Source organism: Argiope bruennichi, chromosome 2 (assembly GCF_947563725.1).
Source record: "Argiope bruennichi chromosome 2, qqArgBrue1.1, whole genome shotgun sequence".
In the NCBI taxonomy this organism is placed as follows: Eukaryota; Metazoa; Arthropoda; class Arachnida; order Araneae; family Araneidae; genus Argiope; species Argiope bruennichi.
The window spans coordinates 139,785,489-139,800,266 of record NC_079152.1 but is presented as its reverse complement, the minus strand read 5'-3'; the positions used below and the strand labels follow the sequence as shown (position 1 = coordinate 139,800,266).

The 14,778-nt window shown below is 28.3% G+C and overlaps 1 protein-coding gene across 1 annotated transcript in view; it reads left to right on the top strand.

Moving 5' to 3' along the window:
• The window catches only part of LOC129958958 (carboxylesterase-like), a 502,035-nt gene that overhangs the window by 233,308 nt on the left and 253,949 nt on the right, over positions 1-14,778 (top strand). The window contains exons 3-4 of the mRNA XM_056071717.1: positions 4,464-4,627; positions 7,534-7,750. Coding sequence (XP_055927692.1) covers positions 4,527-4,627; positions 7,534-7,750 — 318 coding nt within the window. The 5' untranslated portion in view covers positions 4,464-4,526. The remainder of the gene's footprint in view (positions 1-4,463; positions 4,628-7,533; positions 7,751-14,778) is intronic.

Sequence of the window (14,778 nt, the reverse complement as noted above, 5' to 3'; positions counted from 1 at the left end):
AAAGACTTTAAGATATGTAAAAAATACATTTCAATAGAATATATAATAGCTGAATATACTTAAAAGAAAAACAAAAATGTATATGAAACTTTAAAACATTTACAGGAAGAATAAATATCGTCTGCCAAAACTTATCATGCATCACTATCTTATTTTTTAAAAGAAAGACAAATTCTGAAGGACCTTCGGAAATAATCATATAAAGTAGAATGTTAACAAAAATAGAAGCGACATGCAATATCTTTCACTCATGCTATTTTTATTAAATTTCAGCAGAAGCATCTAACACTATAAAATATCTGTATACAGCATTTATTGCATTATATCTCGGTACGAGAACTGAAATTGAAATTCTTTAGTCTAAGGAATTTCACTAGACGCAATAAAACGGTAAAAACTATACCATAAATGACGGGACCACCGACGATCCAGTGAACTATTTGAACCATTGTATCTTGAGGAATTAATATTTTATTCCAAATAAAACTTTTTTTGTTTCTTTCATAGTTCACCAACGCAATGAAAACAACAAAAGGAAAAAAATTCAGAGAATTGGAGGGTGAAAAAAAAGAAAACTATCGTTTGCTGTGAACGATAAAAATAAATTGTTCCGACTATACCAGATTTTTCTGTCCAGTACAACAACTCTCTTCTACACCTCTTAAAGATTGAACAGGTGGGTCTTACACATGGGGATCGGTTTGTAACGGATCCAGATTTTGAGATGAAATGGAGTCCTAGAGATAGTCTCAGGATTAAACACGTGTAGTAAAACAAGAGTTTTCCTGAATTTCTGGTAGGAGATAAAAGAAATGTTTTATGTGTACCAACTCTCATTGTTTGAGTACGAACTCTCCTTTCTATAGACTTCAGAAAGAAGCGTGTGCTTGAATTCAATTCCATTTCTCGTATTCTCTTTGTTCGCTTTCAAGGCTCGAAACGTAATGGAAGTGTTGTGAAAAATGCAAGTTTTATTGAACTTTTCTCTCAATGCTTCAGCTTTCTCGATAGAACTTTCGATGTTTCAAGATCCTGATTTTTTTTCTTTTACTTTCGTCTATACATTATGAAATAAATATTTTCGAATTTCCTTCTTGTTTAGAATATAGTTTATCCTGAAAATATATTTCTGTTTAAATTTTGGAATGGAAAATGACGTCATAGATTTCTTTGCATATGAATTATTCTAAATTTAATAACTTGAATCAAAACTTGTGCTATTGACAAAAAATCACAATTTTTAAATTTCTTCGGTTGTATTAGTCTAATTTAACAAAATAATATTGATACACACTAGCATTAAAAAAAATTCTTCTTACGTGACGCTAAAACAAAGTGGAACATTTTAATATAAATAAGTAAAATAAATAAAATGTTAGTGTGCCAAGAATATTTTACTATATGTGGCTAATAGAACTAGGTGAACTGATGGAACTGATTTTTTTCAACAGTACAATTATTGCCATAAATAGCATAAAATGTAATTCTTTGTGTCATTAAAAAGTTTTCCCCAATCGAAAATATATTCTTACATACAATTTTAAATTAGCCATTATTACATAATTAGAGTAGGCGCCCTATAATGTTAAAGTGTTTTCTGACTGTTATCTACAGTACAAAGCAAAGTATTAAGCAAAATTCACTCAGTTTTATAAAATAAGCTGTTGTTTTCATAATATAATTCTTGCTATAATTGTATAATTTATTGCTATAAAAGTTTTTATTAAATGCACATTGAAATAATGTAGAATTAAATACAATTCTATTCATATATTTACAAATAATCATCCTTTAATTATTATGCGGCTGTGTCTTTACGCGTAAAATTAATAATTTTGTAAAACTAGAAACGTTTAAACTTTCAATTGAATTTCAAATACTCATTATGCTACTACAATGAACAATGAAGATGTGAAAACCTATGATAGAAGTTTCACAACAGAAATTTATAAAATATTTAAGTTTTGGTAGCATTTTTTTTTGTCTCATATGCTTCATTATTCAGTAATGAATCCCTTTACTGGGTGGCAAAAATTATACGAGTCAGATGAAATAGCAAACGTAAAAAACGTATTGTCACATGAGAATAACAAGCAATTCAATTGTAATGTAATGAAAAAATGTTCATATGTTGAATTAACAAAAAATATTAATATTTTCATTTGATCGATGAATCTTAAAATTTGTCTAGAACTGTTTGCTTCTTCTTGATAAACAAATTAGTTCAAATTAACTTGTCTAACCCAACATCAGCTCTACTACTATGTTGAATTCTATGATTATTTAGATAACCAAGGAATGGAAATCATATATGTAATTGAATCATGAAGAATATGTATCAAGGACACATGTTATAAAATCATGTGTACAATTATTATCAATTTAATAAACTATAATGAAAAGTTTTAACATGATAACATTAAATCTGGCATATTATCCGTAAATTCCTTGATGAAACATACATGATGAAAAAAACCGTTCCCTCTAAGGAGAAAATGGTTGGATATAATGTGATCAAATTCTGTAAGTTTTTAATAATTGGTCTTTTAGTGTTCATTAAGAATACGTTTTGCAGAATTTTTATTTTAATTAAACATTTATCGAGTCTTTAGTTTTTTTCCTTCTATAATATGAAAGCACACCTTGCACAAAAAACATTCTTACATCAGTTTAAAATTAAAAAAAAAATGTACTACCAATTTTATTCTAGATCTAGATCTTTTGTTTTTTAAAAAGATTTTTACTGAATTTTTAAATATACTTTAGCTGTAATTTACAACAATGCTTTTTATTATTTAGTTGGTAGATTTATAATCGCAAGCTAAAAATGACATTACAGAGTTATATTAGCGATGTTGAATGCATTTTATGTTTGGACATTATTATTAACGTTACTTTATAAAAAACTTTTTGAGGGAATCAAGCCTGAAGCATTAATAAATGACGATATCTTCAACTATCCCGACTAGTATCACTTCTTAAATTTTTTTTATCCCTCATATTTATTTTTTCCTGTATGATTAAAATACATTCTTGCATCTATTGAAATTTCCTATTTCGATTCGTAATATATTTTAATTGCAAACCATCGCATTCGTATAATCGTTATTTCAAGGAATGATAGTCATTTGAAAGTTGCGATATCTGATTGAGCGCTAGTATGAAAATTATTATATCTAGAATAACTTTTAAAACTATAAAAAGATCCAACTAGATATAAAAAGCTAAATCATTTTTAATATTATATTCATTAGTATTTATTACACATCGCCCATTTTATGCTTTTTACGCTGTAATACTACCCATCCGAAAATTCTGTCATGCTGCTTTTACGTTAGAGGTTGCAAGTTTTATTATCGGATACAGAATGAGCTTGAGATCTTCATCATCTAGGATCAGGTTCTGAAGAGAAACGGTTTGCATATTGTCTAAAGGTTGGTCTTTTGATAAAAAAAAATGATCTTAACTATTGATGTTTACCTTCTTTTCCATCATCATTGAGAACACAGAAAATTAACTATTCAAATGTATGTACCATAAAAGAATCTTCTAAGATTAATTCTTAAAATTTTATTTGCGGTTCACTTAAAATCTGCAATTCTATCTTTTCAAAAAGTGAATTCAAGATGTTCTTCCTAATGAGATAATTTGTAAATATAATGAATGACAAAAATTATGCTGCTTTGTCATTTCGAATGTTAACTCTTTTTTACTCAAATTAAATTCTGAAATACAAGACCGCATCAGAGTTACATCCACGGCGCCAGAAAGCAATTGGAGTTAAATTGAAGGAGTGTCATTGTGATAACAATGGCTCTCTCGCCTTGATACTGTCCCTCCAATAAGAAGTATGTCCCGTCATGGGCGCCAGACTATTACCATATCCACAAGAGAAACAAAAACTCACCGCCATAATAGAAGCTTCTCATTCATGAATTCGTGCGGCATTCTAAAGGAGTCTGAAGAAACCAATTTGGAATTATGTCCGCTAGAAGGTATAAGGATTCCATAGAAGGATCTGGATACTGTGGCAGCAATGAGACGGGATCTCCTATAAACAGCACATCTTGCCACTGGTGAGAATGATAAAACGCCCCCTCCCCCATTATATCCTTCAGCAAGGCGAGAACCTAAAGATGGAACAACAGACCTGAAATGCTAAAGTGGGACAACAGAAAAACATAGAAATGCATGTTACTTCGGTTATGCAAAAACAGGCTCGGAAAAAGTTAGTACATTAGCTTATGCGTTTATTAATATAAACAATACAATTATGCAAATGTGTCATAAAAATATTCTCAATAGTGAACATCTGTAGTAGAGACAAAGAAATAGGAGAAATTTTCATACAGAAAATGTTTGCTTTCATAATGCAGATATTAGCAAAAGATTGGATATTCTAGCTGCATAATTTTGCGTTTTCCACGTTTAAACACTTGAAAGCATTTCTTTTTTCTTTTCAGATACCAAATGTAGAAACTTAAGAAAATGCTGGCTTCATCTTAGTTAAGAGAGGAAATTTAGCAATGTCTCTTTTAAGCCACCGTCCGTACAGCCATCTGGATAATGATGAAGACATATTTCTACATAGAAGACATAGAAAAAATCACAAGAAAAAGCTGCACAGGTAATATGTAAATCAATTTCTTTTATTTAGTGCATTTAAATTTATATTTCTTTGCTTATTATTTAATTTGATTTCTTTCATATTTCGAAAAACAAAAGTTTGTAATCAACTTTTCTCTTGTTCCTGACGCACTATAGTTCTGAAATTTTTACAATTGTTACTTTCCTATCACAATACAATATATATAATGTCTTCTAACTTATAATAAAAAATAACTTCTAAATAAAATTTTAAATTCCGTATAAAAGACACCATCTGAAAAATCAATTGGAGGAAAAGATTAAATTACAATATTTCATAATCCATATCCATGTTTGTAATGATGTACTGCGGAATGCTTTAAAGATAAAAGGCAAGAAAAAGAATGTAAAAATAAAAAAAAATCCTATTTATTTGTGCACTAAAAATCTGAAAAATATATTTATAAAAAATGTAGAATTCGGAACATGAATCGTAAATTCTGAATTTCTGCATATAATAAATATATATATACGAAATTAGATACAATTAATATCACAGCGAAAAAAGTTTCTCAGCATTTATTAAAATTGCAAATACATTATAAAAGGGATTAATATTCCAAATGATTCCTATTTGGTCTCTAATTTTTTTTAAAAAAATATCTTATTCCATTTTTAATACAGAAATGCTATTGTTTATTAAATAACTGTGTTTTCTGAAATATTTTCATTATTTTTAAAGAAATATAATTTTTTTTAAATATATATATATATATATATATATATATATATATTGGAGGGTTTAGTTAGATAGAATTTCCCAAGCAACAAAAGTTAGAAAAAATACATTTCTTTCTAAAACGGGCGAAGAAACTATTTACTTAAAAAAATGTTTTAAGAAATGTATTTTACTGAAATATTTCTTATCAACAGGATTGGAAGAATCATTTGGAAATTTTCATATACAAAATTTATATAACGGTCCCGTTTGCAAGATAACACCCTAACATTATTAAATTCACTTAACCACTCCGAAAGTTTGAGATTTTTAAATATAAAGTAGGAATATCACTTACAAGACTAAACTGAATTATGTGTAAAACTTTTTCAACAAACTATCCCACAAGTCTAAAAAAGATGAAAAATTCTTTAATGAAAGGATCCTTAGTTCAAAATAACTATACTCTTTAAAATAATATAACGTGCATAAAGTTTTGATGGTCTCGACAATCTAGAATTTATGAGCTAATATGTTGTTATATTACTTAATAATCCATTTTACTGCATAATAAGAACTGTATTTTTATGTGTTTCTGTGTATATAAAAATAGAGTTACTTCGTTGAGTAGAAAAATACGATGTTTCAGTGCAACAAAAAAAAAATTAATACATCACTTAAATTTCAATGACCCGAAGGGCTGAAAAAGCTGGATTTTATTCTTTGTTTATGAAATTCCTTTTATTAAAAGAAAACAAAAAATTTAATAACAGATTTTGGTTTCCTTCAAGGAGCTTTTATTTCATATTGATCTGTAAAATTCAAAATCATGAAATCAACGTTCCCGGTATAATTGGTAAGTGGTGAAACAGTTCCACAGGCTCAATGATAACGAACGAAGTTTTATTCTATACGAAGACATGAGCACATAAACAACACATCAAAGCCAAAGCGTACACAATAACAGCACTTACAGTAAGTAGCAGCACTCAAGCAGTAAATCAGTTGCAAACATCCGTGATGGTACAAAGTACTCCCAGAAAACTCCGCAGAGGAAAGACTTTGCCCGACTATTCATGTTTCTCGATCATCTGCAATTGTTTTTTTCCTCTGTCAACTGACTTAAGTTGAACTAGAACAGCAGTTTCGATATTAACAGCTCGATTACATGACTTAATAACTACTCAGCACTAGACTCGAGGCTTTTCAATATTCGATTGATTTCAACTGTATCTCCGCGATCTTTATAATTTAAGTGACAGAGCACAAAACAGGATCTATAAAGATTGACATAGTTGCCTTCCTAATGGACTTGCCGCAGAAATTCATATAGCTATGTTTTGTACCCAAAGCCGCCAAATGGTCACCAAGTTTTCTTGAAGGCCATTGATCCTGTGCCCATTCAGTATCCATCAGTTCTATCTGTAAAACTGTCTTCTTAACTAAGAAACAGCAAGGAAGCAACACTAAAAATTTGTAATAATATTTTTAGCTGCATTAATGTTTTATGAGTAATTTTAAATGAATGCGAAACTAAGAAATGAGAACTACTTATCGTTATCGACAATTATATTATTATTTCGTTATCTTAAATGGTCTCCGCGTTTCCCATCGATACTCATAACTCACAATCCCATTTCTCTTGCTGATCACATCTATTAAGAAGTCCTGCACTTCCTTATTTCGTCTAGCCCTCGTTTCTTAAAAAGATATGGTTACTGGTGGAAGAACCTCAGTTAAAGAGGTCGATAGATAACTAGGATCAAACCGTCAAAGATCCGGTCTATATTTGACTCCAATGCATGTGTTAATTATACGCCCTCATCATGTTGAATGTCTTCTAGCTTTTGTGACATTGAAATTTATAGTTGATACGGTGTCGCATTTTGGCGAGGATTTAAAATTGTAAGGCCATTTCCAAAAAGAGCACTCAATTTAATAAAATAAGAAACTTGGCATCCTTGATGTTTCCTTTTCCGTTCTTCATAATTTTGACAAATACATGTGAATACAAGCTAATAAATTATCAATATCTATTTTTCGAATTTAATTTATTTTTGCGCTGATTTATCTTAAGAATATATTAAAATCAGGTTATAATTTATTATATTGATAGTCAAAAATGTTTAATTGAACATTATACACACAAATTATACTATTTAGAAAATGCACCATTGATAATTTTAAGTAGATACATTTCTAATGTCTTGTTTTATTTCATAATTTAGGTGTCTGTTGGGCACTGTAGTTGCTCTCAGCCTGCTCTTGGCTATTGTAGTGGTGGCAGCTATTCAGGTGGCCCTATTCAGTCCTAAAGAACTTCCCGATGGGGTAAAGTCTATTGTGCACAGGGAATCATCGGCAGCATTTGAAGATGCTCTTGTCGTGCGGACGAATTGTGGCGAATACATTGGCACCATAGAGGACGGTGCCTTTGTTTTTAAGGTAAGTTTCTTTACTCATATTTCCAAATATTGAAATAAAAAGAATTAATTCGAATTAGGTATCTCAGAGATTCAAATTTAGTAAACGAAGTGATTTGATGCTTCAAAAATGGAGTAAACTGGCAATAATGCTCCTACAAAGGAGCTCACTTTTTTTTTAACATTCAGTTAAAAGTTTCGTGAAAATAACGTCATTTTTCCTCTCTTTCTCCTTTTTTTTTTTTTTTTTTCGTCTGGAAATATGTTTCAGGGTATCGACCTAAAATACATTATTAAAGTCTTTATAATTGTATTATTAAAAAGTATTAATTTAGAGAAATAGAGATAAAATTCATTAGAGATAGTGACATTAGAGATAAAATTCAATGTCTTACTGAAATTTTACTCAACTGACCTCAAGTAGGATCGTATTTCATTTTTTGGAGGTAAATTTTGAAATCTTTCCTTAGAATATTATATTAGCAAAAATGGTTTTAATTCGGGAAAAACCTATCATCAAAAATTCGGTGTAGGATAAAGAAATATTGTTCTTTCTTCTTCTGAGAAGCCTAAAAGGAATTAAAAATTGTATGCATATAGTAAAATTTTTTCAAAAAACTCAGAACTAAAATACTACAACATAAAAGAAACGATAAGTGCATTTCTTGTAGAAACTATTAAGGTGATTTGAGAAATGAAATAATGGCATTTTTATTTGCCTCGAAAAAATAAGTAAATAAAAATAAAATAATGAAATGTATGATAGAAGAGTGTCATAACCAACAAATAAAGACCTTATTTACAAAATTCGAATAATTTTAATTATATGTTGATACAGAATTTATCATATTTATTTCAATGACAAATAAGTGATATATTTTAAAATTGTCAGAAATTAATTGAAATATTACATTTATATCATCATGACAAAAAAAAACCCAGTTTGTATTGTTTCCTTACAATTAATAACTCCCAAAACCCATATAATTGCTGAATTCCTTTTACCCATATTTCTATCATTTTTATATTCTGGTGCATTTTCTGTATATATTGTTTCATTTAAAATGAATAAATTTCATTGTTATATCGAAATTTTAGAATTTTAAATTTATCTAACAAGGTTTACAAGAGATATCTCGTTTAAGAATTCTAACTTTTAACTAATGGATAAATAATATTTTCTTTGTAGCTAAATCATGGGACCTATAGGGACAAAATTTCAAAAATCCCTTTTAAAGTCTTATAAATTCTTACAATTATCGAAAAACAACTTTTCTGAAGGGAGTGTAGATCACTATTCTTCTCTGTTACTCCAGGAGGGAATTCTTTTGTAAAGTGGCGTGACAAAGACGGACTTCCCATTCTGAACTTTGGTGTCATTCTTTTTCTACATTAGAAATTTCCGAAATTCTTTTCACTCTCTTCTAAGGTTTTCGGGTTAGTTTCTTGATTGACCTCCTTTGCACATCTTTTCTTCGCCAGAGATCGATTTCTTCGAACTCTTTCGAACAGTTTGGATGCCTTCAGGGCGGAGGGAAATCAAACTGTCTCTCGATACAAAAGAAGTTGCTTCTTCACCATTTTCGAACTGTCTCATAGTGCGCAACCTTCGCCATCAAATAAATGCAATTGAAAGGGGAAAATTTAGTATTTTTTTTCTCTTTAATAATCCTTCGAAAAATGTGGGTCATTTCAGCAAATATTCATCAAAACTTTAAATAAGATTTTTCAGAAATTGAAAAATATCCTGTCGAAATTATTAATGCATATATAATAAATTGAATAAATTTCTTCGAAAATATCAAACGGGAAAACGCTTTGTATTTTATGATCATATTAAAAGACATGACGACATTCCAAGTCATTTTAAAGGGTGTTACAAAATTAACGCGAGATTTCAATTTGCCACCATTTGTGCAGTAACGTGTTGGCAATACTATTAAAAAACGTTTGACAGGTGATAGTTTAAGGTAAAATAAATTAATTAATAAAAAAAACTTTTTTAAATTAAAGAATTTAAAAATTGAAGAATTAAATAAAAAACACATTTTTTCTTTTCCTCCTTAAATGCCCGCGTGCTTGTGGGCTTGTTGGTATAGACCTTTGACTACAAATAACCCAATAAAAAGAAATCCAATGGTGTTAAATCACACGATCTAGGGGGCCAATTCTCAAATTTTCGAACTGTGGCGGCCAGACTTTCATTATTTTTGAAATATTTTTCAATAATGAAAACACGTTGTTCTATTCTGTAACGTTCCCTTTTTTACCAACCCTAAACTATTACTGTCAAATGGATTTTAATAGGGTTGCCAAGACTTTACTGCACAAATGGTGGAGAATTCAAATATTGCGTTAATTTTGAGACACGCTTTATTAAACTCAAACCTTCATTTTCAATATAAAAATCACTTTAATATTCTAACCACATAATAATATTGGTCAATATATTAAACTTTCGCACAGAAAAAAGTTTAATTGTCTATAAAAGCAAATACAAAATTATAATAAAAAATGGATATTTCAAGAGTTATTATATCCAGTCGTATACATTTGTTATATTACAATGATTTAAAGTAACACAAAATGCATATCCAGTTTTCAAAATGCAAAAATAGAATTTCAAAATGAAATAATATAACCATTGGTAATTAATATATTAAGGAACTTTCGAATATAAATTTAAAACATTATGGAAAATAACATAATCGCACATTTAGTATGATATAATAATATCATAATTTAATCTTCATTTTTTTGGAATTAGTTTAAGGGAAATAAATTTACGTAATTAAAGTTTGAATCTACTTCAGGTTTTAAAAAATCTGCTGTTAATTCGAATTTTTTAAAGATAATGTTTTTTCAATCAAGCAGTTTATTTATCACTTAATCTTGCCGGAAATTAATTTTTGAAACAAAAAAAAATGTTTTTTAATTAAGTGGTAAAACCAAGTATAATTGTCTGATTTCATTCCATTTTCAAACAATTATCATTCCAATTCTTTATTTTCAACTGATTTAATCCATAGCTAAAAAGATATAAAAGTGATTTCAATTCTTATATTTTCATGTTTTTTCTGTCAAATCTCTATTATTTCGTAAGAATTCAAATAAAGTTGGAAAAAGCGGGGTATCTATAATGTATAATCATATTCGACGATAGTTGAGTAATTTAAGATATAAATTTCTATTTCGTACTGTATGGAATCTTTAATATTCTTAATATAATCAATAATTTGAGTTTAAAATAAAATATTGATAGATATGTAAATTCGGAAATCCAAATTACGCATCTATAAAAATTAAAATTGATGATTGCATATAATTAGATTAAATCAATTTCAATTTCATATTCTTTTATTATCATGTGAGAACATGATTTAATTTTGGTCCAGCCCATGTATTTGGTAGTCACCAAATACATGGGCTGAAAATTGGAGACTTATTACTTATAAAGCATCCACTTTTCGCTTTTATGGTTATTAGAAAATGATTAAAAACACTTCCACATTTGGCGATTTACCGCCAACAAAAAGTTACAACTTGTTACGAATGTCCGCCATGTACCCGATTCTCCTGTCTGAAAGGGAAGGGTCGTAAGACATTATCGCCCGAAGAAGCACAGAGAAAAAATGGGAATAAAAGTAAAACAGTGAGAGATATATATAACTGAAAACTAATATATATATATATATATATATATATATATATATATATATATATATATATATATATATATATATATATATATATATATATATATATATATATATATTAGTTTTCAGTTTTGAAGTTCCAACAATTTTGAGATTAAAAAAAAAAATCGCTTTTTAAATATTGACGTAGGAGTAATCTGAGTCACTTGCCTCGAGAAAAAAAAAATTTAACTTGATTTGCAAAATATGAGTCATGTGAGAACATGCTGTTTTTCTATCGGATTGATACCACATGACTTATAAAACCAATGTTCTCATATTATAACTTGAAATTTGCGAGAGCAGATTTCAATTTTTTTTTCTCCTATTGAATTTTTTAAAACTTAATTTCCACTAATCCTGGGCATTCCCTGAAATTCAATTATATCCCTCTCTATTCTGTAATAAAACTTCACAAGATTGAAGTCGATTCAAGAATGCCTGGTAAGAAGATACTTTTTAAAATCAGATTTCTCGGATTTAATCCAGCTGAAAAGCTATTGACGAGTGACGTCATATGAGAGGGGAAAAAAGGGGCCAGTAAAGAGAGAGGTTGTAGAAATTGATCCATCTGAAGATGCAATTAAGGGTTGGAAGTGGCTTTTACGACCTACGTGGTTTGCTTTAAAAGAGGGTAGAGGACGACGTGACGGGTCTTAAATGAACAGAAAACTAGCACCGATTCACCGCCGAATCGCTAGGCATAAAAACTTTCCAACATTGGTCTGCGCCTTTAAAGATCCAGGAAAACTATATACATAACGAAGAGAACATTTTTTCCTCCTTAAAGAACAGAGCGAGAATACTTTCTACAAAGGCATTTATGCAAATAAAAAGTTTTGGCGAAATATTTTATTTTATTAATGGGTATTAGTGATAAAAATAAATACCAAATGTCAAAAAAAAATGAAATGTGTTTATCCCTTACAGCTATGATCTGTGAAGCTTGTCAGTTTTTGAAAATTGATTTCAACTAACAATTCCGATCCATATATGAATATTCATATCTTCTAGGAATATTTCGATTTTGAAAAGTTATTAACCTTTAAAAATCTTCTTCATTTAAAAAGTAAGAAAAAATATCATCGTTCTCTTTTTTTTTCTTTCGTAAATATAAGATATCTCGAACTGGTTTGACATTGTTGGTCAAACCATGGTTGACTGGTCAAGACATTACAATTTTCAATACTTCAAAGATATGGTGCAGTAAATTCGTAAATATAAGATATCTCGTATTGGTTTCCGAGACATTGCAGTTTCAAATACTTCTAGATATGATGAAGTAAATTTGTAAATATAAGGTATCTCTAACTGATTTTTAAGACATTGCAGTTTTAAATACTTCATGATATGCTGAAGTATATGTTTTAAAACAATCTAAAATTTAATTTTGAACATGAAACTTGTGTTAGCAAAAGTCTGCTGGAGGATTTATATCTTATATATAACAAACCAGCTTCCCTATATTAATATACATATAACTTCAGGAGGTTCAAAGAGACGATCTTTAGTTTCAGAATAGTATTCTTTCATGGGGTTAATTTCTTATTTTAGAGAAATGATGTATCTCTCTCGAAACGATAATATAAAAGAACAGAATTTTCAAATGCCCTTTAAGATTTCTTAGTTTTCTACTTTATGGACACTATTCAGAACGTTTTTCTCTCTTTTGATCTTTAAAAATAAATTTAGAAGCTTAGGATTATTGTTAATAGATGGAAAAACAAAATTTAAAGGCTTAAGAAGTGAGAATGAAGACTTAGTTATTGTATGACAGCTCATGCCTATACATATATTTAACTATATTTTCTCAATTTTCCTCTGTATTTAAGATTTTTTTACATACAATCAGCATCGGAAATCTGATAAACATTTTTGCATTATTTTAACTATGTCAAGTAAGTTGAACTGATTAAAAAAACTGATTATTTAGAAACTGAACTGATTATTTAGAAATCTATTTCCGGAATCCCTTTTCACAAAAAAAAAAAAAAAAAAAAAAAAAAAAAAAAACATATGTCGATATATTTTTCAACAATTTACTGTTTATTCCTTTGCTCGTTTAACGAAAGCTTAATTGTATCTTGTATGTTCTATTTGCTTCATTTTTCAGAAATCTGTATTAGCATGATAATTTTTCACTAAATATAAACAATGCATATGTATATCAGAAATTTTTCATCTGCCTATAATTTCACCAGGATTTTTTTTCTCGTTTAACGGGGCTTTTTACATCTAACGATGTGTTAGAAGCTTTATGTTTTCTTATTACGATAATGATAAATGTCAAGGGTAATAAATATTTAATAAGAGAAATATTGCGTTATACAAGGTTTGTTATCATTCGTTTATTTTTCAGTTTTTATATCCATTAATTGTTAGGAATTTCTTGTTTTTACTTATTAATGTCTAAATAATTAGGGATACATTACTAAAGAAATTGGTGTTTTTAGCTTTTCATCGGGCCAGCTTTGTCAAGATTAATTATTCATCACGTTCTGTTTATCTAATTATTTTCTAGTCCCTAACAAATATATACTGTTGAAGATTATTCAAAGAGATGTTTCAAACGTTTTCTATATGTTCGGAAATAACAGGAAATTTTTGAAACAATATGTATTTATTTTAACTGTTCACAGCAATTTTTTTCAAAATAGAGAGTACGATAATTCATCTAAGATATATTAAACATTGAACAGATTCGTTTAATTACAATAAAAATTGAAAAATCTACATTTACAATTAGAAATATCTACGTTTTCTGGTATTAATATAATGATACTGTTAAAATACGGTTATATTATACTGTTTAGTGATACTATTCAAAAACTTTGTTGAAATGGAAAATTGACAGTAGAATTTTGAGAATTTTGAATTTTTTAAATTAAAATTCAATTTATAGATAAATTATTACAACATTTAAAATAATAAACTTCGCTACAAATCCTTTGCTGATATATTTAATGTTATTTTACATTATATAATAACATTATTTGTTTTGAATAGTTTTACTAACCGAAAATCCTCTGACACTAATTTAAAAATAACAATCGCTTTCTTCCATGCTAAATTAACCTTTGATATTTCGTTAATGAAATACTTTTCTTTAATTTAACAAGCATTCTTCATAGTAATAATTCGTAATGTTTATCTAATTCAAAATATTGGTAGGTGATTATTTTCATTTGATAAAATGATTAAATATATATAATTATATTCTAATATAATTGAAAATACATGAAGTAGAAGCCAGTCGCCAGAATAATTTTAAATTTATTTCGTCTAGACAGTTCCATTTCGTAAAAGTAATTTATATTAATTTTTATACATGAAAGAATCACTATAAATACTTGTT